The sequence below is a fragment of the Cervus canadensis genome, chromosome 10 (genome assembly GCF_019320065.1).
Source record: "Cervus canadensis isolate Bull #8, Minnesota chromosome 10, ASM1932006v1, whole genome shotgun sequence".
In the NCBI taxonomy this organism is placed as follows: Eukaryota; Metazoa; Chordata; class Mammalia; order Artiodactyla; family Cervidae; genus Cervus; species Cervus canadensis.
This window is the reverse complement of record NC_057395.1, coordinates 76,898,325-76,923,429: the sequence shown is the minus strand read 5'-3', so window position 1 is coordinate 76,923,429 and position 25,105 is coordinate 76,898,325. Positions and strand designations below refer to the sequence as shown.

General features: G+C 58.3%; 2 protein-coding genes across 8 annotated transcripts in view; one reads left to right on the top strand and one right to left on the bottom strand.

Moving 5' to 3' along the window:
* The window catches only part of RIPOR3 (RIPOR family member 3), a 73,875-nt gene extending 59,853 nt beyond the window's left edge, over window positions 1-14,022 (top strand). For all 5 annotated transcript variants that reach the window (XM_043478469.1, XM_043478466.1, XM_043478467.1 and 2 more), the window contains exons 12-22: window positions 1,256-1,385; window positions 2,877-3,449; window positions 4,722-4,852; window positions 5,711-5,834; window positions 6,323-6,458; window positions 7,052-7,213; window positions 7,899-8,060; window positions 8,542-8,744; window positions 9,928-10,011; window positions 12,001-12,091; window positions 12,700-14,022. In XM_043478469.1, coding sequence (XP_043334404.1) covers window positions 1,256-1,385; window positions 2,877-3,449; window positions 4,722-4,852; window positions 5,711-5,834; window positions 6,323-6,458; window positions 7,052-7,213; window positions 7,899-8,060; window positions 8,542-8,744; window positions 9,928-10,011; window positions 12,001-12,091; window positions 12,700-12,803 — 1,900 coding nt within the window. In that variant the 3' untranslated portion in view covers window positions 12,804-14,022. The remainder of the gene's footprint in view (window positions 1-1,255; window positions 1,386-2,876; window positions 3,450-4,721; window positions 4,853-5,710; window positions 5,835-6,322; window positions 6,459-7,051; window positions 7,214-7,898; window positions 8,061-8,541; window positions 8,745-9,927; window positions 10,012-12,000; window positions 12,092-12,699) is intronic.
* Window positions 14,023-15,073: 1,051 nt separating this feature from the next.
* Window positions 15,074-25,105, bottom strand: part of PTPN1 (protein tyrosine phosphatase non-receptor type 1) — a 62,909-nt gene continuing 52,877 nt past the window's right edge. For all 3 annotated transcript variants that reach the window (XM_043478471.1, XM_043478472.1, XM_043478473.1), the window contains 5 exons: window positions 24,271-24,408; window positions 21,135-21,344; window positions 20,669-20,830; window positions 20,080-20,306; window positions 15,074-18,421 (listed from right to left, as the gene is read on the bottom strand). In XM_043478471.1, the coding sequence (XP_043334406.1) occupies window positions 18,235-18,421; window positions 20,080-20,306; window positions 20,669-20,830; window positions 21,135-21,344; window positions 24,271-24,408 (924 nt within the window). In that variant the 3' untranslated portion in view covers window positions 15,074-18,234. The remainder of the gene's footprint in view (window positions 18,422-20,079; window positions 20,307-20,668; window positions 20,831-21,134; window positions 21,345-24,270; window positions 24,409-25,105) is intronic.

The following is a 25,105-nucleotide window of genomic DNA, read 5'->3' as shown; positions in this document are numbered from 1 at the left end:
TGGCTGCCCCCCAAGACAGGCAGGGGCCCAGACCACTTTCTGCAGCCCTGTCCATGCTGTGGCCTGCCCCCCGCCCCCCACGAGTTTAAATTCTCTTTTTTTCCCCTCACTTTTGAATTAGTGGCTGTTAAAGACTGGGGCGGCCAGGACCCTTTATGGCAGCCCCCTGGGCTGGGTTCCCGGGAGAAACCCACCTCCGCCTTCCTACACCCACCATCTCCTTACCTGCTGACCCCGGCGCCCACCAGGCCCAGGGCTGAGCGGCCACCCTGCGGTCCCCTGGGCTCGTGGGAACCACCCCTGCCTAGGGTGGTGCTTTCCACTGAGCAGCCCATCCTGGAGGTTTCCACAGGTTTTGGTTTTTGGTAGCAGAGATCTTTTATTTCCCCCAAATGAAACCTTGTGTTTTGAGGAAACTCCCTTCTCCTGATTCCCCAGGGCAGGTGCTGCGGGAGCAACAGGGCAGACACACACTTCCCCTACTCTGGTGCCTGTTCTGACCACTTGGGGCCAGTCTGTCCTTTCTCCCTGGGGGTGAACTGGGTGGATGGGGATGGGTGACACCCCCGCTTCCTTCCTTCATTTGTCTAGTGGGGGTGAGCACACCGCTCAAGCGGTCAGGTCAGGGGGTGGCCCTGCAGCCCCAGGTTGGGAAGGTCCAAGGACCTGGGTGTCCCACTGGCCCGCAGCTGCCCTGGGCAGGCAGGGGGGCGTCCAGGCAGGGCCCCTGGGCTGCAGGCCCTTGTGTCTGGGCTGGGCTCCAGACGCTGTGAGCTGGGCCAGCGTGCAGACGCTGCAGACAGCGTGCAGGTGTCCACGAGGCAGGGAGGGCCGACCCAGCCCTGGCTGCTCCAAGGACAGGCAAGGGCCTGGCTGGAGCATCGCATCCAGTGCTTCCCCTGTGGGTCTGCAGCCCCTCCGGGACTGTGACGGGAGCCCCCTGACCCCGGGGGAGCCTGTGGGGGGCAGTGACGTGGTTTACCCAGAAGACGGCAGCTCTGAGTGTCCGCCACTGCTCTGCTGAGCTTCTCGAAGGGCCTCCAATCAGAGGGGCCAATCGGTGCCCCTCCCCATCTGGCTAAGGACCCTCGGGGCCTTGGATATCTGAGACGTTTCCAGGAGGCTTCAGAACGGGGACCTGGGGTCCCTCCACTGTGCCTGTCCCCCCCAAGCCTCTGTCTCTAGTCCCCTGGTCCTGTCTGTGGTCCGATGGCCTCCGGCCATCGATGACAGCCTGGCCTCTGCTCCCCTCCAGCCCATTTGATACCGAGAGCTTCCTGGTGTCGCCCAGCCCCCCGGGCAAGTTCTCCATAGGCAGCAGGAAAGGCTCCTTGTACAACTGGACACCCCCAAACACCCCCAGCTTCCGGGAGAGATACTACCTGGTGAGTGAGCCTCACTGGGCGGGGATGTGGTGGTCGGGCTGGGATTGGGGTGGGGGAGGGGGGTGACTCCCCAGGGGTCAGCACATGGTCAGCACATGTACCTCCAGGGGCAGCAAGCTTTGGGCTCAGCCTCCCTTGTTTGGGGGTGTTTTGGGGTACCTTTTCTTTTTCACTGCCTGCCCTCTGTTCTGTGGCCTCTGGACTCGGTTCTGGGCTTGACTGGGGTGGGGTTCTCCAGATGGTTCTACCACCCCGGCCATGGCCTTGGCCTCGGTTTGTTTTGCACTTTGGAACGTGTTTCCAGTAGGTAATAATAGCTGGACTTCGTGTGCAGTGAGACACCTCTTTCCTGTGACCTCCAGGGGCCTGGGTCCCCTCCTTAGCGCCCCACTCTTCTCACCTTCCTCCATGGTCCTCCAGAGAGGCTCCGGGCCATCTGGGAGCAGACGTATCCTCTCCAGCCTGTGTCCCTCGGCAGCCCTTGCCCTGGTGACGCCCTGGAGACCTTCTCTGACGTGTCGGCACTGTGCAGCATCCCGCATTTGGCTAAAATCCACACTTTACTTAACAAGATACTGAGGTTCAGTTTTTGCTGTTACCAACAAGTGGGCAGTAAAGAACCTGGTATACGGATCACCCTCTGTGTGTAGATGCTCCAGGGAGGGTCCAGGGATGCGGGACAAAAACAAGGACTTTCTGTCAAGCCCAGAGGGAGGCTGATGCGGAGCAGGACCACCCTGCCGCCCTCCTCTGGACCTTAGGTGGGGAAGGCAGCTTTAGATGAGCCAGGCAGCTTGTGCATTCAGAGGAAACTTGGTTGTCTGGCGGGGATGGTCCCAGCGTACTTTGGTTACAAAGTCATCTACAGTCAAGAGCAAGGACTCTGAAGCCAGATGGCCTGGGCTCCAGATTCTATCTGTGCCTTTCATCTGCTGTGTGACCTTGAGCAAGTCACTCAACCTCTCTGGACTTCCATTTCTGTATCGGAGAAATGAAACTAACAGCACTGCCCCGATGGGGCTTTGTGAGGGTTAAATAAATGACTTTGTCAATGAGGAGTGCTTACTAGAACGCCTGACAATAGCAGGTGGTGCTGTAGGAATGTCAACCGTTGGTCTGGTTGATGAGGGAAAGGGTGCAGCAGCGGGGGTCAGAGTCCGTGTCAACTGGCCTGGATTAAAATGCTCACACATCCTTCCTTGCGTGCACCTCGCTTCTCTGAGGGCAGAAGAGCGCCACCCTCAGGGAGGCGTGGTGAGGGTTCACTGCGGCTGATTGGGGCCTGGGGCTGGAAAGGAGTGAGTGAGTGGGGTACGTATGAGAGGTGCTAGGCTCTCACTGGCGCTTCCGGGTGCCAGGCACCTTGGCGGACCCCCGTCTTCCCGAGGCTGTGGGTCCACAGAGCAGACATCTGGGGGGACGCCCTAGGGGGTCTCACTCTGATCCCCAGGGCAGCTGCTGAGGCCGGCCTGTCTGTCTGTCTGTCTCCAGTCTGTCCTGCAGCCGCGGGCACAGCAGGCCTTGCTGCTGGACAGGCCAAGGGCCCCCTCCGTCCTCAGCTGCCTGTCCGACGGCGACCTTCAGGGCCCTGGCCTGAGGAGCCGCAGTCAGGAGCTGCCCGAGATGGACTCCTTCAGCTCCGAGGACCCCCGAGACATGGAGACCAGCACGTCGGCATCCACCTCGGACGTGGGCGTCCTGCCCTCAGCCATGGGCCCCAACACCTCCATCGAAGAGGAGGCCCAAGAGGACCCCCCGCCCCTGGGCCTCCTGCCGGACATGCTGCACTTGGCGGAGGGCTCGTTTGTGGAGCAGCCGGGCTGGAGAGACTTGGGGGTGGGAACCCCCGACCTGTCACGGGGCTCCCCCTTCCACAACCACGTGCTCCCGGGGAGCCAGGAGGGCCCCGACGAAGGAGACCCTGAGGACACAGCGGGTGGGCCGGGGCTGCCCCTCGAGAGGCCTCTGCAGGAGGTCCTGGACTTGCTGAGGTCCATGGACCCTGCGCCGCCGCAGCTCCGGGAGCTGGAGTACCAGGTCCTCACCTTCAGGGACCGGCTGAAGGTAAGTGTGCTCTTTGCGGGGGCGCGCCCTGCTTGCTGATGGTGCCGTGACTGGCAGTGGGACAGGGAGCCTGGGATGTTGGGGAAAAACTTAAATGAACTTTTGGCCAACCCAACACTTATTTTTGGTGACTTTGCTGTTGGAAACAGCCCCCGAGGGCTGGGCTGAGATGCTGGCCAGTGTTCCTGATGCATCTTGTGGAGGAACTCTGTGTGTTGGATAAGCCTTGTTCAGCCTTGACCTTGAGTTCAGTGTTGATGAGTCAGTGATATGTCTACATTAAACGAGATGCCTTTAAGCAGACACAGGCGTCCCAGGTGGCACAGTGGGAAAGAGTCTGCCTGCCAGTACAGGAGACACAAGAGATGCAGGTTCCATCCCTGGGTCAGGAAGATTCCCTGGAGAAGGAAATGGCAGCCCACTCCAGTATTCTTGCCTGGAAAATTCCATGGTCAGAGCAATCTGGCAGGCTAGAGCCCTTGGGGTTACAAAGAATCAAACACCACTGAGCACACACACACACACACAAACAGACACGTAAAACAAGGCTCTGTATTGATGGGCGGATAAAAAACATTGACCCGACGCTCATGGCCTCTGCATTTCCCATGGGAGCAAAGACTGGTTCAGTTTCAAATCCCAGGGGTCACGGTGACTTTATGCACCATAATTACTGTGAATAATGGGGGCCATGTGTGTGTGTGCGTGTGCGCCCGTGCATATATACAAATGAAAACATTTTTTTCCCCATCGAGCAAGGAAACATCTGCAGGTAGCCTTATTCTTGTCTTGTTGCTCAAGATTTTCTCCTCGGGATCAACCTTCAGGAGCCCAGTTCTGACTCGTGGGGTCCGAGTCAGCCCTGTGCACTCTGTAGACTCAACCACAGGGGACCGGCCCCCGGGAGGCTTCGATGACTCGACCCTCCCTCCCGGTCCCCCAGGCAGGGGCTGCCTCCAGACTCCTCCCCTTCCACGCTTCCCTGGGAGAGGAGACACCTGGAATCCAGAGGCTCACCTGGCGGCCTTTGGCCTCGGTTGTCTGGCCCAAGCCACACCGTCTTTAAAAAATAATTTGCAATTAGTTGTCGGTATTTAAAAACTGGGCAGCTCCCCACAACGTCGAGGTTTCTGGGTTTTCTTGGAAACTTGAACGGTCTGCGTCAGGCCCCACACCCCGGGTGGCAGGGCCCCTTGGGGAGGGCCCTGGGGACATGCCCCCCAGCCCGGGCACCGCTGAAGCCCGGCCGTCGGTCTGTCTGCCCGCCCGCAGCCCCGCCGAGCTCGCCGGGAGCATGCGTCCGCCGAGAGCCTGATGGAGTGCATCCTGGAGAGCTTCTCCTTCCTCAACGCCCACATCGCCCCCCACGAGCTGGCCCTGTTTGGGGGAGCCCGGGGCCTGCGGTGAGTGCGCCCCTCCCAGCGCTGACCCAGAGTCCAGCCTCGGGCCCAGCAGCCTGCCGGAACCCGCCCCGTCGGTGACTCCCGGCGCCCACTCTGCGTCTGTTTCCTTTATTATCGTCCCGGCCCATGTGCCCGGCATGTGACCAACAGAGCAAACAAGGATACCTCAGCTGGCCTGAGCTTTTGCCCTGAGCAGTGGGCTTTCTTTTTAAATCCTAAAAAATGACACCAGCACACGCAGCAGAACCTGAGGCCTCTGTGTTGCAATCTGGAAGCAGCAGCCCCGCCCCCATGAGCACGCCGGGCACCCACCGCTCAGCAGCACGGAAGTGCACGAATGCGTTACATTTCTCCCCGCCTCTCAGGACCCCACGGAGAGTGGGTGGCATCTCCACCCAGCATCCCCGTGTCACGTCCACCCCCTCAGGGCTTGGGCTCAGCCCCTGCTGGGGCTGATACGGTGCCGGGTGCGCTGGTGTCTGACTCAACCCCCCTGTGGCCCAAGCTTGGGGTTCCTGCCCCCGCTTTCCGGATGAGTAAACTGAGGCTCCGGGAGGCAGACTTATCCAGAGTTCCTGAGCTAGGGATTCGTTTGACCCTCAGGCTTCTGCTCCAAGTGCACGCCCTGGAAGGTGGGCGGGGGGTAGGGGGCAGCCTTCCCAGCCCCCGCGTTGTGTGAGTTGTTGCTCCCATTTGCCGCGTCTCCGTTTCTTAGTTCTCTCCCCAGTTTAGCTCCATCTCCCTGGGATCCGGAGCCGGCCCCCCTGGTCAGAGCTCTCCCGGGAGGGAGGGTTTCCCCTGTCCTTGGAGGCAGCTGAATGCTGACAGACCAGTCACCCAGTTCTCACTTCCACTCAGAAAGGACAGGAGCCCACCTCCACCACCATCGCTGAGAGCGTCGTCCCGGGAGCTCACGGCTGGCGCCCCAGAGCTGGACGTACTGCTCACAGTTCACCTCCAGGTCTGCAAAGCGCTGCTGCAGGTGGGTGACGACCTGGGGAGGGTGGGCTGGAAGTTTCAAGGTGGGGGGGCGGGAAATAGTCGTGTGGTCCTCAGGCAGCCCAGGCCGTAAACCAAAGGCGGTGGTCGTGACTCGGTAGGTGGCAGATGCTGGAGCTCCAGTCCAAACTGGTTCAGAAGGAAATGTTTTGGTTCACAGACCTGAAAGGCCCAGAGGTGGGCTTCAGGTCCGGCTGGATCCAGGGCTGCAAACAACATCATGATGGGGTCTCACCCTCTCTCGGCTCTGCTTGCCTGTGCTGATTGGCTTCGCGCTCTGGCAGGCTCCTGACAGCTCCAGCCTGCATCCTGTCCTCCCAGCTGCTCTGGCAAGGAGGAATCCCCAGATGCCAGGGCACAGCCGTGGGGACAGGAGGGACGGGGAAGGGGCGGGTGGGGGCCACGGGCATGGTAGCTGACCTCAGAGGGCACGTTCTGGGCTAACCTGGAGCACTGTGGGCTGCTTCCCAGAAACTGGGCTCCCCTAATCTGTCGAGGATGGTCCAGGAGTGCCTTCTGGAAGAAGCTGCGCAGCAGAAGCAGGTTCTGGAGACGCTGTCCGTGCTTGACTTTGAGAAGGTCAGCAAAGCGATGTCCATTGAGGAGAGTAAGTACCTGCCGTCCGGCCGTGTGAATGGCAGGAAGTGATGAGGATGAAAGCTCGTGGTGGGCGGAGCTCCTCTCCCTCCCGGCAGGAGACGTTGAATGGCACCCAGGGGACGCGAGTGGGGGAGTGGCTAGGCTGGGACCAGACATACACCATGGGGGCGGGAAGGGAGGCCAGCTAGCCTCGGTCAACCGGGTGACCCTGGACAAATGAGTCACCGCTCTGAGCCTCAGCTTCCCCATCTGTATAATGGGGAGGCCCCTGGGTAGGTGTCAATAAAGGAATCCCCAGGACACATTCAAGGCACACACAGCGTGCTGCCCAACAGGGGCTGGGACCCCACCCCCGTCCATCAGGGGAGACTGGGAGCAGCAGCCCAGGGGGTGACGTGGGGCCGGCGGGCGGTGACCAGATGAGGCTCAGGGCCGAAGCTGCTCGTCTCTGCAGGTGACGCCCGTGGGGAAGGCACCTGCCTTAGGCCAGGCCGTGTCCCCCTCCCCGAGCCCTCGGGTCCCAGGGGCAGGAACCCCCCGGGCCTCCTGGTTGCTTGCCCTTCCCGCATGCCAGGCGGCTTTCTGAGCCTGGCCTTTCAGTCCTCCCCCAGGCCACGCGGAGGAAGGGCTGCCTGAAGCTCTGGAGAGGCTGCATGGGGCCTGGCACCACCCTATCCTGCCCGGGGACGACGCTGCTGGACCAGCTCAAGAAGACGTTCCTGCACAGAGTCAGGGGGAAATACCCGGGACAGCTAGAGATAGGTAGCCCCTCCCCTCCCCCGCCCCTCCCCACGCCCCCCGGGAAACGCTGTGTGGAGCCCCCAGGGCCTGGAGCATCACCACCGCAGGCCTCCCTTCTGCCCCTGCCCTGCCCGCCCCCGCTGCAGTTGCCCGCGTGGCATCGAAGGGAGGTGTTGCTCACCTGACCACAGAGCATCTCCTCTTCCCGGGGAGAGGAGGGCGGAGTCCGTGAACCCCAGGAGCGGCCTGCATCTGTGGGCTGGTGCAGCTTCTGGGGACCGGCTGATTGCATAGCTTCCACCAGAACCTTAGAGAAGGGCCCCTGGGGACAGTAGGCAGGACCCTGTCTGCCCGACAGCGGCATCGTGCGTCTTGGCTGGACTCTTCTCCGGGACGCAGAGCTGGAGCATCCTTCTGTGTTGTCCACGGAAGGGTGGCAGGCACATGCCAGGCAGTGGCTCTGGACCCTGTGTGGTTCTGACCACCTGCCTGCCTCTGGGACTCAGACCGAGGGGCTGGTGGGGCCCAGGGTGCATGGATGCCCTGCGGGACCCGCAGCTCAGGCTCGGGGGCCTCAGCTAGGGTGTGTCCCTCGTGGGAATGGGGGGGTGCACCAGGGATCCCATCCACGGGCCGTCACGGAGCCTCCAGACTGACCCGGCCGGGGCCCCGGGGCGTCTTCCCCACTCGCCCTGTGTGTCGCCAGCCTGTCGCAGGATCCTGGAGCAGGTGGTCAGCTGCAGTGGGCTGCTGCCTGGAGCCGGGCTCCCCGAGGAACAGACCGTCACCTGGTTCCAGTTTCACAGCTACCTGCGGAGGCAGAGCGTCTCTGACCTGGAGAAGCACTTCGCCCAGCTCACCAAGGAAGGTAGGGGCTGGGACGGCGGGCACCGCAGGCAACACGGTAACGACAGGGGCCGGCCCACCGTGGAGCCCTCTGTCTCGGTTGTGAGAAGCCTGTTTTTCAGAATCCCTTTCCCCTCCGGCTGTTCTTTTGAGAACCGGATTTAATTAGATTCCCTGTTCAGCCCACGTAGAAATGAGCGCCAAGGGCAGGAGGCTGTAGGAAGCACAGGGCCGAGGTCGGAAGTGGACAGGAGTGTGCACTGGGCTGGCCCGAGTCCCTGAAGTGGGGCTGGCATCGATTCGTCTTCAGGGTGTATCTGACCCCTAGCTAGAACGCCTTCCTGGAGATTCCAGGAGGCCCCTGTGGGACCGGTTTGGGCGGGGCCTCGGTGAGCAGAGCGATGCGTCCTGGGATTTGCTCCTCCATGGCTGATGATCAGCCTGCGGCTGCCCGGCTCGGCCACAGTCAGAGGGGACCCGGGCGTCTCTTCTGTCTCTTCCAGTAACGCTCTTGGAGGAGCTGCAGTGTGGGCCCCGGGCCAGGACAGTCAGGAAGCTGCAGGGGAAGCGGCTGGGCCAGCTCCAGCCCCTGCCGCAGACGCTGAGGGCCTGGGCGCTGCTCCAGCTGGACGGACCCCCCCGGGCGTGCAGAGCGGCCAGCGCCCGCCTGGCTGGTGCAGCCAGAAACAAGAGCTTTCGGGAAAAGGTGCGTGTGGCAGGCGGCGGCCTCTGTGGGCGTGTGAGCTGGGGGCAGGCGGGCTTCATCTCGGAGAAATACAAAGGGGGGTGAGGGGGGGCTGTGTTTGCGAGATGCTCCTCGGAACGTGACCACAGCCTCGCGCGTGGCCGTCCTCGCCGTCGGCGGCACCGGCCCCGTTGCCAGGCTGTCGTGACCGCATGCCCCACGTGCACCGACTCACTCAGCTCAGTGTTTCTACAGCCACGTCGTCTGTTCGGCCGCTGAGACGGCACCTGCACGTAGGATGTTCCTTTTTCAGAATTCTGACAGTCACCCTCATTTACTTTCGTCTAACACGTGTGGCTGGCTGGTTCGTTGTGTTTGGTTCACTTGAAAAACCGAGACGGGACCCCTCCGCCTTTTTGGTTCCAGGTTCCTGGCGCCTTTCTGCGCCAGGTTCCTGGCCCTGTGACTATTCTAGATTTAGGGGACCAGCCTGCTGGGGTCGGAGAAGGCCAATACTGGGGCCTTACCATAGTCTCGGACGCACCCAAGTGCCAGGCACATCCCGTACACCCCCCCCCCGCCCCCGCCTGCTTCCTGTGAGCCCCTAAAGCAATATTGCAAAGGAAACACCAGCTTTATTTTCCAGCTGGATGGACATGGCCATGGTCATGTGACCGATGGGGCGGGGTCAGACCTGTGACCGGAAAGGGTGTTGAAGAGATGCTTTTCCTTCCAGCGGCCTCACCAAAGCTCCCTCTGTGTTCAGTTCTTCTGCTGTCCCCCATGGACAGCGGATATCTCTGATGTAGCGTTTTACCTAAGATGGTAGTTTCAGAATGCATTTTGTAAACGTTAGATGAGTTTTCAAAAAAATATCTATTTGGCTGCACTGGGTCTTAGCTGTGGCATGTGGCATCCAGTTCCCTGATGGGTATGGAACCCAGGCTCCCTGCATTGGGAGCGGAGTCATAGCCACTGGACCCCCAGGAAGTCCTGAGGCCAGTGCTTTCGATAAACTAGAGCTGGCACGCACGGGGCATGTAGCACCACAGCCTGCCACTCCTACAGCTATGCTGTGCACACAGGCATACCCATATACGTGTGCATATGCTGTGTACTGCCAGCATGCTGGAAGACAGGCGGTGGGTAGTACTGTGGGTTTGGCTCTCTCCAGCCCGCCGTTCACAGCCACCTTATTTCCTAGGCCTTGCTCTTCTACACCAACGCCCTGACCGAAAATGATGCAAAACTCCAGCAAGCTGCATGCGTGGCGCTAAGACATCTCCGGGTGAGTCTAACCTGCCCTTGCTGGCGATGGAGAGAAGCCTGGTTGTGATTAACGCTGAAGTTAGTGCATTTCGAAATGATTCCACTGGGGCCAAAAAAAAATCACTGCCAGTGAAAAAGCACTGCAAAGAGCTGGCTGCAGAGAGACGGCCATCCGCCCCGCCAGCAGACGCTCCGTGGGCAGAGGCCCCTCGGCGGTGGCTTCGTGCTCATTTGCTCCGGCTCTGTGTGAACAAGCAGGTGGCCCCAAGAGGCTCACTTTTGTGCTCTTGGATTATATGATTTAACAGCCTCAATTAAAGCTTTTCTAAAAGCACGATAAGCTCATTGTAGAAAAACAGCGTTGCGCTTCTCTGGTGGATCAGGAGCAAAGAATCCACCTGCTAATGCAGAGGACACGGGGCTTGATCCCTGGTCCGGGAAGACCCCACATACCTCCTAGCAAGTGACTCTGTGCGCCCCAACTACTGAGGCTGTGCTCGAGAGCCCTGGAGCCACCACCACCGAGGCCACGTCCCACGTCTACTGAAGCCCGCGTGCGCCAGAGCCCAGACTCCGCAAGCCACTACAGCGAGCAGCCTGGCTCATCGCCACCGGAGAAAAGCCCGGGCAGCAATGAAGCCCAACACAGCCAAAAATAAGCAAAGAAAAGGTGTAAAATGCAGAAGTGCAAAAGTTACTCATCCTTTTTTTTTTTTTGGCCACACCTTGAGGCACGCGGGATTTTAGTTCCCCAACCAGGGTTCGAACCAGGGCCCCCTGAAGTGGAAGGGTGGAGCCCTGACCACTGATCCACCAGGAAATTCCCCCAACGTTATGCCTCTCTGTGCATAAAGCTCTTAAAATTTATATGGAGTTCTGGATTACTTCCTTAGGCTAGACTTAAGTGTTCAGTGTTACCCCAGGGCCAGAAAATATAAATTTTAAAAAATACGTATTTTCGGTTGCCCTGGGTCTGTGGCTGTGCCCGGGCTTTCTCTAGTTGCGACAAGCGCGGGCTCCTCTTTGTTGCGGAGCGTGGCTTCTCGCTGTGGGGGCTTCTCTTCTCGTGGGGCAAAGGCTCGAGGCGCACGGGCTTCAGCGGTCGCAGCATGCTGGCTCAGTGGTTGTGGCAATCGGGCTTAGTTGGCCCGCAGCATGTGGGATCCTACCGGACTAGGAGTTGAACCCATGTCCTCTGCTCTGACAGGTGGATTCTTATCCCGTGAATCACCACGGAAGCCCTGAATGCTTTTGAGACTTGAGACCACACACCCCTTGACACTCACCTGTGTGAAAATGCAGATACGAGGCGGTGCTCGGTTAACTTCTGTTTGTGTCTATAACTCTTATTTTAAAAAACTCATCATCATTTTGCTAGATGAAAAGTGGTCCAATAGAAACTAAATTCTTTCTGGAAGAAACCGACAGGAAATTCTACAACGTCCATCTGGTTATGATCAAATAACCAGGGAGTGTCCGGGTGCCCACTAGAGGGGGCTAGCATGCACTCCGGGCCTGGGCCTGGGGGACGGCGGGTGGTCAGCCGTGCCTGGACCAGGACACTGGTCACTCCTCTCCTGGTCCGACCTGGAGGATGGGGTTGGGCGAGGCAGAGGAGCTAGAAAGGTCCAGAAGAAAGCAGGTCTTATTCCAACATGGGCCTTTCAGAAGGTGTCAGGGTGGAAAAGATGACGTTTGCCAATGGCACTTCAGTGAACCTGAGGCCTCATGGTTGGATGGCATCACCAACTCAATGGACATGGGTTTGCGTAAATTCCGGGAGTCAGTGATGGACAGGGAGGCCTGGTGTGCTGCGGTTCATGGGGTCGCAAAGAGTCGGACACGACTGAGCAACTGAACTGAACTGAGGCCTCATGAGAAGCATGTAAGCCTTTGGAGAAGGAAGGGGCTGAGGTCGCAGAGACCATGCTAGGGCTGGTCGTGCAGGGTTTTATGAAAGCGGACACCTGTTCCTTAAAATGGCCCACTTCCCCCCAACCTCCAACAGGGTGTGGAAAGCATCGATCAGATCGCCAGCCTGTGCCGGTCTGACGTGGAGGCTGTGCGTGCGGCTGCCCGGGAAACCACGCTGTCCTTTGGTGAGGTCCAGCATCCCGTGCTCCCGAGTGCGGGCGGGGGCTGGGGGTGCCGGGGTCCATGGACAGGCTGTGCTGGGGAGGCCATGGTCAGCTCCCCAAAGACCCAAACCAGACCCGTGTTCCCCAGTGCGGGCGGGGGCTGGGTTGCCGGGGTCCATGGAGAGGTTCAACTCCCGGTCCGGTAGGATCCCACATGCTGCGGGCCAACTAAGCCCGATTGCCACAACCACTGAGCCAGCATGCTGCAACCGCTGGAGGCCACAGTCAGCTCCCCGAGACGGAAACCCGCACACGGGCACCACCGGTGACCCGCTTCACCGCGCCTGGCCGGGGCAGGTTTCCTGTTAAGGTTGAGGTGGCAGGAGGCGCTCTGTTAACCTCTTAACCTGCCCCGTTTATGGTCCGTGGGGATGAAAGCCAGACAGAAGGCAGGACTAAGGTTCGGCAGACCGTGCGGACACAGGGGCGGGCCCCGGGCTCCCTGACCCCCAGCCTTCCAGCGGCCCCGGTCCCGGGCGTCCAGAAGCACTGAGGCCACCGTGGCTCCCCAGGGCAGACGAGAGCGAGGCAGGGGGACAGTCCACTGACAGACGGCCTTGATGTTTCAGGGGAGAAAGGCCGCTTGGCTTTTGAGAAGATGGACAGACTCTGCTCGGAACAGAGAGAAGCGGCCTTTGGCCAGGAGGCAGATGTTGAAATCACAATCTTTTAAAAAGCCTCAGCTGACGGGCTCAAATCCGGCGTCCCTGTCTGTGCTGCACCTGGCCCCAACACAGGGAGTATTTGGGGGGGTGCGGCAGTGGGGGGCAGGCTGAGCGCTCCCCAGAAGTGTCAGCTGGCCGAGCTGCTTCCTGACCGTCCTGGCCAGTTATGAAGCCCCGGGGCAGAGCAAGCACCGCACTTTGAGGGCCGTACTCTGGTCCGCCTTTGGCTTTGAGCAGCGGCCTGACCCCCAGGCTGCAGAGCCAGGTTAGGGCCCGCCGGTCCTGCTATGGGGAGGCCGAGGCTGGGAGTCCGCAGGGCAGCCGGCTCGGCGCCATCTGGTTCCCTCAAGCCCGGGACCGAGGCGGCGAACGGGCAGCTGACCCTGCCAAGGCGGCGACGCGGGTCGGGCCTGGCCACAGCACAGGCTGTCGCCGTGGGAGGGGGTCGGGGGCCACGCAGGAGGGCCCAGCCGGGGTCTCCGCTGTTCTCTTCACCCGACACGCAGCCCCGATGCCCGTGGAACCGGGTGGCGGCCTGCCGACCACGGACCTTGCTCTCACTGTGGTTCCACACCAGGAAACAAGGACGGGGCCCCAGCCGAGAAGCCCGAGTGCCCTGTGCTGTGACCTTCACCAGGCAGAACAGAGGCGCTTCCCCGAGGGCTCAGCGGTAACGAATCTGCCTGCACTGCAGGAGACTCGGGTTCCACCCCTGGGTCGGGAAGATCCCCAGGAGGAGGAGATGGCAACCCACTCCAGTGTTCTTGCCTGGAGAAGTCCATGGACAGAGGAGCCCGGCGGGCTGCCACCCATGGGGTTGCACAGAGTCTGACGACTGAGTGACTGAGCACGATGAAGCACAAATCAAAGTCGGATTCTGAAGCGAGTCCACGTGGGGCTTATTAAACAACTGCTTCAGAGGCCACGCGGTGGTCTGAGGAAAGGTTCACTGGACACCATGTTTAAAGGAAGAAAATTAGTTTCCTATTTAAGTCTTAAGAAAACCCCAGAGTGTCCTGGGATGTTTCTGGGTTAATACAGAGGCACCCTGGGTTCTGGATGTGGAATCCACAGTGGAATCGGAAAGCTGTCTAAGTTAAACATGCTCATTTACATTTCATGTATATATTTTGTGCTTTTCGGTTTAATTCAGTATTTATTTGCCTTGCCAGTACGTTGTTTTCTGAAATTTCAATAAAAATAACTTTTTATTGGTGTTTCACTCTATCTGAGACACACGGAAGGCAGTGGTGGTTTTCTCAAACATCCTGAAGCAAGAAGCCACCCTCAGCCCTGCCCCAATCCCCAGGGCCCTGTCCAACGTGACATTCTGTGAAGTGGCTTCTGCCACAGTCGCAGGGGCAGCAGAGGGTGGTCTTGCGGCAGGGCGCCTCTTGGATTCTCCCCAGGCTCGAGTCCTCTCTCCTCAGACACCAGGAGGCCACCCTGCTGTGGCCCTGCGCTCTAACTTCTGCTCAAGGTTACAAATTTATTGTTTCTCACACTGGCATTCCACCTCCTCATCAAAGTTTGGCTGCCTTTTTTTGTATCTGAGACGACAGTGACGGCGGGTGTGGTACCACCTCCCGGGTCCCCACTGTCCTCGCTGGGCACTCGGGGGCCATGTGACCAGAGGCTGTCTTCCTTTCTGGGTCCCACAGACCTCACTGGGAGGCCGCAGCGCCCACAGGTTACTCGGCGGCCAGCTTTGAAACGACCGTAACATTAAGGGAGGCAGGGGAACTCTCTGCTATTTCCTCAACATTTTGCAAATCTGAAATTATTCCAGAAGTAAAAAAAAAAAAAAATCACCTTAGGGGAGGCTCCCATTTGATTTCAGACTACACTGCGTGAGGCCACTCACTGTCACAGCTCCGTCAGTTCTATGTCAAATGTGACTCGGGAAACGGGCTGAGAGGTGGTCCCCCTGAGTCCTAAAGGCACGTTCGTGAGGTTTGAGCAGTTCTTCAAACAACTTGTACAAACTCATTAAGTTATCCAAGGGCCCTAATACACTGAAGTGGTGAGTTCTGTTACCATTACTGAGGGGTAAGAGTAAGAGGCCCTGAAGCTCCGAGTAAATGCACCAGGCGGGGAAAGTTCTCGCAGACCAAAGGCACCCACGACCCCCAGGAGGCGGTTGTGATCCTCAGACGTGGAGAAGCTGTGACCCCCCCGAACGACGGCATCTGCTTCACTTAGCAGGGGTGGAGAGAAGCGCGAGCTGCCAGCCTGGTTTAGGCCCGTTCAGCCAAGAAATGGGAAGCATCCCAATCCATGTTCTTTAGAAAAAAAGATTTTTATTGTTGCAACTAAAATGCAAACCATCGTTTATATGGCAAGTTGGAAAACTGTACAGTTTGACAGTTCTGTGAGGTCACAGAAGACCCTGAGATGCCCCCCACCCCCCCATCATGCATCCACGTATACACACACCTGGAAAGGTATTATACCAAAACACCTGGCTTTTTTTGTTTTTATTTTTGTAAAAATGGTTTATTCTATGGCCATTGTAAAAAATAATGACCTGATGAGTAAATATTGGCTTAAGGCATACAGCAGAGCAGCTCACTACTTCTCTAACATACGTGTGACAAGACGCAGAGCCATCTGTTTTCCAAGGATAGGAGGTTAAACCAGTAAATCCACTTTGAAATGCTACTATATATACACACCCAAACTACTACATACACATACAGGACTTAACAGAACAAGACGGACAAGCCCAGCTCAAACACGCTTACAGCCTGGCCCCCAGCCTCATCCGCACCTTACCAAGGCCTGCGGGCAACGCCGCAAACGCTCCCCCACGGAAACTCCTCGCAGAGCTTCTAACATGTGAAAGGCAAAAGTGTGAAAATGCTGGCAGAAGAGCAGCTCGTGAGCCACAGCTGCCTTTTTTTTTTTCTTGGTAAAAAAGCCACTGAATGTGGAGGTCATAGGTTCCCCCACGCAGGCGGAGTCCTGAGCACCATCAGTCCCCAGGGTTCGGGGTGGGGCAGACAGCTCATGCAGCAAGGCCCCCGGACCTAGAGGGCCACAGGCTGACTTGAAGGGACCGTCACCCAGGCTGTTTCAGGAAGGGCGGTTTCCGACAGTTGCCTTGGTTCCAAACCACGGTCCGCTCAAGGCGAGTGTGAACTTGGGAGCAGTAGCGGCTGATCCCAAAGGTGCGCGTGTACGTGGGTGGGAGGACCTGCTTGTCTACATATCCAGAGTGCAGGTGTGACTGTGGCTTCCCACACCCTTGGAATGTCTGAGCTGCAGTGGACCCAGCTGGAGCAGGACAGGCTGGGCCTCACGAGGAAGTCACCAGAGTGTCGTGCCAGGAATTAGGCAACTATCTGTTACTGGAAAATGTCATTCCACTGCTGAATGGCAACTATTTCAGCAACAGTCTTAGGAACCACAGCCACGTAACGATCGGACCGTGCAAAGGGAAACTGGACTTGTACACGGGGCACGTGAGTCAGCAGAGCGCTAAGTGTTCCAAGCACATCGTATCTGATGGGGACACAGGAAGACGGGACATGCATCTTAATACACACAGGGAGAGTGGGGGCTGAGATCAAGGTGGAGCAGGTGACTGGGAAGGGACAAAGGAACCTCACACCATGTCTTAAATAGCCAAGTGTCCATTATATATCATTCCCTTGTTCTGTGAACACACGCAGACTTCTTGAGCTCCCCGCGGCATCGTGACGTGGCAACAGCGCCCAGCCATCCTCCTACCAGGCACTGGTCCACACGGAGGCTCACGGCAGAGTCCTCCTGTCCCAGCCCGACCTGAGGGTTTACTGCTGTACTTTTGGATAAAACCCTTGGTCCAAGGCTGACATCAAAAACTTGAACATGTTATTGGTTTAAGAAGATGCTAGTGCACTGTGGATGCCTTCGGGGGAAACAATGGAAAAATAAATATGGAGTGGAGAGCGGCTCACGACGGGCGGTCTCCGAGGAGGGCAGTGGGGAGGACTCTGCGTGCCGCCTGCTGAGGGCCCCCACGTGAGGCTCGTCCCGCCGCCCACCCAGGCCGCCCTGACCCATGCCACGGGCACAGCGCCGTCCTGTGCCCTCCTCAGAACTGGGCTGTGGGTCTGGTCCTCCAAGCAGGGGAGGGGAGGCAGGGAAGAGGGCGGAGCCGAGGCCAAGCGCCTGGGAGGGCCGCTTCAGTGCAGAGCCGGGGCTCGCGGGTGGCTGGCAGCCCTGCCCGCAGCCCTCGCCCACGGCGGCTGCCTACCAGGCAGAGGAGGGTGGCGCTGGGTCAGGCTGTGTGTCGCTGTTGAACAGGACTGGAAAGAAGCCAAGCATTTCCAGACAAGCCCAGCGCTGCAGAGCTGCAGACCCACGCACACCCTGGCCACCCCTGCCTCCCGCGAAAAGTTTGATTTTTCACAAGAGCTCTGCCTTCCCAAAAATCACCTCCAAAAAAAAAATTGTTTGTATGCTGCTACACCACCGGATGCACTCAAAGACGGTTATTTAGAAAAGAGGTAAAATGTGAAAAACCATTAAAGAACAAATCACCTTGGGAGGCGATTTCCGTGGCCGGAGGTTTGAGACTCCTCCCTGACCTCTTCCCTAACTTGAACAGCGACACGTTCCAATGGGGGTATTTCTACTGAGACAGCATTCCTATTGCGAGCCGAGTGGAACCTGCTCCGTCTGGGTCTCCAGGCCTGGGTGAAGGGCCAGCGGCCGCCCTGTGGTAACCCCTGGCCCTGGGGGGCTCTGAATGGGGACGGAGTGAGGCGGGCAGGCCAGCTGCGAGGGGAGGGCTCTGTGGGGCAACGGACGGAAGGACACAGCGGGACGCCCTGAGCAGAAGCAGAAGCCAGGCTCTGTTTTCTAGAGATGGCCTTCGCTGCTCTCCTCCTCCCAGCGGGGAAGCCCGCAGCAGGGGATGTGCCCGAGCAGACGGGGTCCGCCCCTCAATCCTCTTCTCCAAAGGAGCTTACATTCGTACACGTGTGGGAGTCTTTCCCTGGGAAATCAAATAAAAACTGTATCTGGTTACACCACCTAAGGGTACAAGAAAGTTTCATAAGTGCCTAGTCTTTTCTCCACCCCCCTCCCCAGAAATAACAAAAAGCTGCTTTTTATAAAGGTTAAAAACAACAATGTGTTGTAATTCTATTTTTTTTTTCAAAAACAAATGAACAAAAAAAAGGAAAAAAAGAGAGAGAGAAGTATTTGGCATTTCCTCTACTTACTCCTGAATAGGTTAAGGCCCTGAGATTAGACTCTTTTACTCTGGGGACCAAGCGCCTCCAGACCCCAGTGCATCAACCCCAGTCCTCTCTCGTTAGCCCTTCACAGTTCCAGACTCTGAAAACCTTTGACCTGCTTCCTCCGGGACGGGCTCAGAGCTTCCCAGGCACTGAGCGCCGCACCGGGCGAAGGCCAGGCTTCCTGTGCGCGGTCCGGCCAGCACGTCCGTCAGTGGAAACAGACCCTGTAGCAGAGGTACGCGCCGGCCGTGAGGACCGTGGCCACACACACGTTGACCAGGAGGGGCTTCCAGTGGCTCAGCGGCTGGTCTCGCTCCTCTGCCAGCGGTGATGGCTCCCCCTGCGCAGGGTCTGCGCCCGCGACCCGCCTTCGGACTTCAGTGTCTTGACTCGCGCTGAGGAGTGAGGGGGCAGAGAAGGGTTACTCACCCGGGGAGACAATGGCAAGAACGCAATTATCATGGGACGAACTGTAGGGAAAAGGAGCCCTCTGGAAACAGCCTGGCGATGCTGACACTGGCCGGAAGCCTGCCCGTCACCACCTCCTTCCCAGGGCCCAGCTGCAGGGCCAGGGCAGAGGTCCGGAGAGCCACCGCCCCGGGAGACAGGGGAGGCCCGTGGACGGGGCGAGGCCTGGGTGCGTGTGGGCTCCCCCCGGTGTAGAGACGCTTAGGATCTCGGCCCACTCCACATTCTCCTGGCACCCTCTGGCTTTCAGCTCCCAGGTCCACACTTCCCTCCTCCTCACCTTCACCCACGGAATGTGGAGGGCACCTCTCTCCACTGTCTTCATGAACAAAGAAACAGGACACGCAACACAGACGTGACACAAGCCTCGTGCCGGCTCCTGACTCGCCCGTGGCCTGCCGTGAGCCGTCAGGGGGAGCGCACCGGTCCACCCTCCAGTGTCAGCGGAGGCCCGGGAAGCCAGGCACAGCTCCCCGTGCTCAGGATCTGCTCTGGGAGGCTCCACCGGACAAGTGTCTCTAGAGCCCCAGAACCAGAGGTGCATGAAAGGCCCTGGGAGCAGGCTCATGGGTCAGGACTCAGATGTGGAAGCCAGCATTCGGCAAAGTAATCAGGGAAGGTCTGGATGGTGAGTTTAGCTGGAGGACCTGGTGGGGCACACACCACGGGTGACCTGCTCTCTCATGCACGATGTTCCCAAGTCTGGCCACAAGAATACACTCTGATCCTGTCTTTCAAAAGCTACATAATATTCAGCACAGGGAGAAAGCCCGCCCAATACACTCCCTGGATACAGAATCAACCCACCTCTAGTTTTGCACCATCAGAGGTGATGCCACTGGTAACACCTCTGCCTACACACCCCTGCACTCCACACGCCTGCTGAGAACTGCTGCAGACAAATGTGTGGTCAGAGACGGCGCTCATCTTAAGCTGCCCTCCAAAACAGGGGGCACCGAGGGCACCGCTCCCATGGGCTCAGGCTGATTCCTGTCCATCCTTCAAGCTTCTGCACAACGCCACCTCCTGCAGGCAGCCCTCCCTGACCTCCCAGGAAAGGCTGACCACCTCAGCGTGCGCCTCCATCACAGCCCTGTCCATGGGGCCCCCGCCACAACCTACTGTTCCCTTCCCAACAAGATGGTCCACAATACCGACCAGGGGCCGAAGTCTAATTATCTCAGTTCTCACATGCATCAGTAGGTGCTCAGTAACCTGTCACACTGTAAGGAAGCAAAGCGGCAATCATGAACAGGTTAAATTCTGGGGGCTGAAGGCGCACGGTCAAGCCTGGGTCTTAGTTTCAGGACTGGCCCGAAGCTTCTGTTTTCTGTCGCTGTCAACACGGGGCTGAAGACTGTCTCTGTCGCACCAGAGCCCTGGTTCCGACAAGCACCGCCAGGTGGTGCTAAAACCCCGCTAAAGCCTTTCCCGGGCCAACCTGTGGCTCAGCCCAGAGGCTCTGCCAACCAGCGGAGGCACAGGGCTGGTCCAGGGGCCTGGTCTCCCCAAGGACACAGAAGCACCAGTTGCCAAGAGGAGGCTGCCCCCCGCCCCCCAGGAGGCCAGGACCCTCTAACTTTACCTTTCCAGGCTGCAGGGGGCGTTTAAAGGGGTCCTGGTTGCGTCCTTGATGGGGCCGTCTTCTCTACCCTCCTCCTCGGTGTCATCCTTGCCCCACTGATGGTTCGGGAAGAACTCCTTGCACTTCCCGTTGTGTGGCTCCAGGACTCGCTTGGGGGGCCGGGGCGGTGGGGGGACGTGCTCCGGGGGGGGCTCCAGATCCTCGTGGGAGAGCTCTTTCCATTGCTCCTTGAAAAAGCAGCAAGAAGACTTCACGTTTGGTGATTCGTCAGGACATCGGCTCCCTTTCAAGTGAGGAGCAGTGGAGGGGCCTTTCAGCTTCTTGGGTCTCCAGCCATGTCCTTGGAAGACGAGATCTTTGGAAAATACAGTCTATTCTCCCTATTAGCGCTCTCTATGTGAGCACTTCAAAGACCTTGGAACATGGTGACAACTTCCACAACTTCCTAGCTAAACAGACTTAAATATCAAGTCTAGCTATTTCCCCTGACACCTGACACTATTTCAACTTTGACAGTGAACAGCCTCCTTCTTTAGAGGCAAAAGTTTAAAACCAACACACCTGAGATTAAAGCAGAAGGAATGCTGACCTGCACTGAAGAGTCTCCCATGATGAACTTGGCGCCCTCGATCACAGCCAGGTAGGAGAAGCGGAGCTGGTCTGCAGTCTGGATCAGTCCCATCCGAAATTTCCGCATTTCTAACAGAACTTTCTTGATATCAACGGAAGAAGGGTCTTTCCTTTTGTCCATCTGAAAGCCACAGAGGAGACACAGCTAAATGGAGTCGGCGTCAGGTACCACACGGCCGCGCCACGTCCCGGGGGCGTGAGACGCAAAGTGTGAGGGAAGGGGATTCTCTGGCTTCCACATCAAAATTAAGAGCACTGCTCAAAATGAAGCTGTTTAGGGTAAAGCTCCTTGATGGGAGGGAAGCTGCTAGAAAGTCAAGACCAAAGCTAGCTGACTGCAGACAGTGACAGAGGGCCACGGCCAGGCCAGCCTGGAGGTCACTGCAAGCTCCCTCTGCTTCCTGTGGTCTTGAGGGCCGTCTTACCAGCAAGAGGCAGGTGTCAGCCAGGCAGAAGGTGCCCGACCTGCCGATGCCCGCGCTGCAGTGAACCACGACAGGGCCGTGCTCACGGCTGAGTGAGCCCGACTCGCGGACTTTGAAGAGAAAGTTCAGAAACGAGGCGGGCGATTCCGGGACTCCAAAGTCAGGCCACGTGGTGTAGTGGAAATGCAAGATCTCCCGGGTTTCTCGAGACTGAAAGAGAAATACGCACTTGACGACTCTCAAAGAATCACCTGTGTGAGAACCACTAACTTCAAGTAAGCACGAAGCGCCTTTCAACCCGCCTGCCTCCACGAGGAGCCTTCGTTCCCAGATTCTCTCCTCGGGACCACGGACCCAGCGGACCAGCCCTGGGCCCCCGGCTTCAGCTGCAACCCTTTCGCCCCCAGGAGCCCTCGTCGCGATGCCCCGCTCCCTTCTGCGTCTTCAAGGGCCCAACTGACTTCTCTCCGTAAGTCACAGGGATGCCGCGCTGCCGCCCCCAGCAGTCCTGGCGTCAGCGCCTCGGGTCTGACATGAAGGAGTGGAAAGGTAGCCACAGTCTGCGGCACCAGCTCTGGGGAACTCGGGGCTTAACAAGACGATCTGCACGTCTCAGAGGACTGTCATTTTACAGAAAAAAGTTACTGACTTGGTCCCCAAAGACTGGAGGCTGCCCCGCGTAGCTCAGTCCTCAATGAACAGATGGTCAGCGAGGAGGGGTGCCGGTAAGACCAGCTGGCCTGGCCCTACCAGTGAGCGTCTACACGTTCCCGTGCTGGGCGCCTGGCTCCCAGAGCTCTCCCCACAGCCCCACTAGGCCAGTTGCTCCCATGTTCCGGATTAGAAGACTGAGGCTTGGCAGGCAGCCCTCCGCTAGGTAGGGGGGGCAGAAGTTTCCATCTGAACTGCCTGACTCCAGAGCCCACGTTCCCAGCCTGCTGTAGGGATCCTTGAAGGTGGACCCTGACGCTTGTCCCCAACTGTGTCTCCTCGTGGCCCCATCAGCTCCCAGGGGAACCGTAAGGACGGCCTCTGGGGCTGTTTCCAGCTCTGCTCCTCTGAGACTCCACTCCCAGGGCGGACAGCGGGCTACCAGGGGCGACAGTCAAACCGTGGTTCTTGCTGAGGAGAGCACTCCAGCTAAGAGCCCACAGTCACGGGGTGAGTAAGGCCTGAGACAGGAGCCCCACCAGCGGCGCGGAGCCAAGGGCCATGCCGGCACCCAGGTCACCCGAAGAGCCGCTGATGGGAAACCCTGGGCCAGAGACCCAGTGACCAACAGTGCCTCTCCCCTCACTTGGCGGACGTCCGCCACGTGCCTCCTGGGCGCCAGGTACCACGAGGGAGCGATTCCGCCCTGCCCTCCCAGAGCTCACGGCTCCGGTACAGCCACCCTCCCCGACCCGAGGGGGACGGAAACGCGGGGAAGGACCCGACACCCGCAGCAAACACACACGCGTCCCCCTGCACCAGCCGTGGCACACGCTGGGGTCTTCCTGCAGAGCTGGAACCAATCTGCTGATCTCATCAGGATAACTTCGAGAACCACACAAACAACTCCATGCCTTCCTCCCTAGAAAATGACCTCCTTACATACTTTAATGGTTTAAAGGAAATGTGTCTTCCTTTTGGCGGGGGGGGCGGTTAAGAAAAGCACTTAAAAACAGACTTTAAAAAATGGAATAAGAAAACAGTCCAGAAGCAAATTCCTTCTTTAAATTCTTAAAAAGGTGTGGATTATCTGTTTACTCCCTGCCTCATGCCTGCCCACCTCTTTCTCAAGGAATTCATTCCAGACGTATGCTCAAAAAGATCCACAAGTCTCAGAACAGATTTTTTTTTTCCAGAACCACATTCTGTTAGAGCAAACAGATCTCCTCCAAACCTCTCTCTGCCACCCAGACAGCACGCGCCTCTTCTGCTCGGGCCCAACCGTTTACTTCAACGAACGAAAGACATTTTCTCAAGAGTTTACCAAAAGTCATTTGTTAATGCCAGGCTCGCAAGTGCTCAAAAGCATTAAAAAAAAAAAAGTCTACCACATAATCCTTCAGGCACATTCCAACCCTCCACCAAGATTATTCCTGAAAACCGTCCGTATCAGCCCCTCCATCTGTCAGCCCGGGAGCCCGCGTGCAGCACGGCTGCCTTCCTCCAGAGCCTCGCGGTTTTCACCTCTTCTCCACTCCCAGGCACCTGTGCTAAGTTCTCCATCTTACTCCCACTATGAACCCACTCCAGGAGTCATGGCGACCACAGAGCAGAAGTTGAAAGCTAAGCTGCAAGTGAAGACAAGGCCGGAGCAGCCCTGCCTGTCAGCCCGCCCGCGGCCCTTCGTGGCGAGCTCTGGGCCTATGCTGTGCTCACCGCACACAGACCGCTGCGGGAAGCCTTCCAAAAGCCCGGGCTAGGGGCAGACTGACACGCAGGGAGACACGGTGCCCTCGGCCCAGGGTCAGACAGTTTGAGGAGGTGGGCTGCAGGACTGCACAAGGCCGGGATGCCCGCGTCTGAGGGGGCCCCTGGAGCTGCCCTGAGCTCCCCTCTGCGGTCTCTGTCACCAGCGGGGTCTCCCGGGGGGTGGGGCGCAGGCAAGCTCTGCAGCCTCCCCGAGGCCAGGTCGTCAGCGGGGCTGCTTCCAGCAGTGCCGAGAGGTGGTCCAAGGCCATCATTTAACAACAGCCAGCAGCTGGTGTTATAAACTCCCCGCCACAAGACCAGGACTTCATCTAGAAACTTTACACTGACCACAAACTGGGCCTTTCTTCCCTCACTGCAGACTAGAGAGACTGTGGTCGAGAAAGGCCTGCGTGCCCTGCTGGTGTTAACTCTGAGGCTATTACGTTAGACCATCTGCAGTTGGTCTGACGTAAGAACCTACCCTTTCCCCTAAGAGCTGGTGTCAGCTGGGGCTGAGAGTTCTGTGGAAAGGGAGGTACTGAGACTCACCCCCCCAGACACTGCGGGTCACCGGGCAGGTACGCAGGTAGGCACTGCTCACCATGGTGTGAAAACTGCGTCTTTCTCAGAGCTCAGAAAACCACTGGTGCTAAGTAACACCGCCGACCGAAACACCACCTCAAGCAGAGGCTGCCCACAGGCCCACCCCAAGCACTCAGGTGCCTGCCGCACTCACCGTGAGGTTTTCCAATTCCAGCTGTCGTACTGTGTAATAGGACTTAATGTCTTCGGAGATCAATGTCAATTTCAAATTTGTGTCTTCAAAGACCATTTCTCTCTCTTCTTTCTGGGGCCAGTACTGTGCACATTTTAACTAGGACAGAAAATAGCACCGAGTTATTGTGAGCAATGGACTGTCTTCCTACGGAGGTGTGGAGTACTGTCCATGAGCTTTATGATAACCTCCAAACCCAGGGTTTTCTGACCCTGGAAGCTGCCATGAATGTAACCTGCCTGCCTCCTAGGGAGATGGGGAGGGGCCTGTGAAGACCTAGGCCGGGGAGAGGTGGGCAGACAGGACGAGCACTCCGGGCGCAGCCGCCCTGCTTGTCCGCACAGAGGAGTGCTCCAGGTGTCGCATCCCCTCCGTCACCCACGAGAGGAGCCAGCCTGCACACAAGGCTGTCTCTCAGAATGACTTCACGCAGCCATTTCAAAGACCATCAAAAACCTGACTGGCGCCCTTGGCACAGCGCCGACCCCTTACCTTGGGGATGATAACAAGACGAGACTATGAAAAGCTTGAGGGGTTGTGCATGCTAATACGCTTCAGTCGTGTCCGCAAATTTTGGTGACCCCATGAATTGGAGCCCACCAGGCTCCTCTGTCCATGGGATTCTCCAGGCAAGAACACTGGAGTGGGTTGTCATGCCCTCCTGCAGGGGACCTTCCCGACCCAGGGATGGAACCCACGCCTCCTGCGGCTCCTGCACTGCAGGCGGACTCTTTACTGCCGAGCCACTGGGGAGCCCCTTGAAGGCTGTAATCAAACACAAACCAGGATCCAGAAG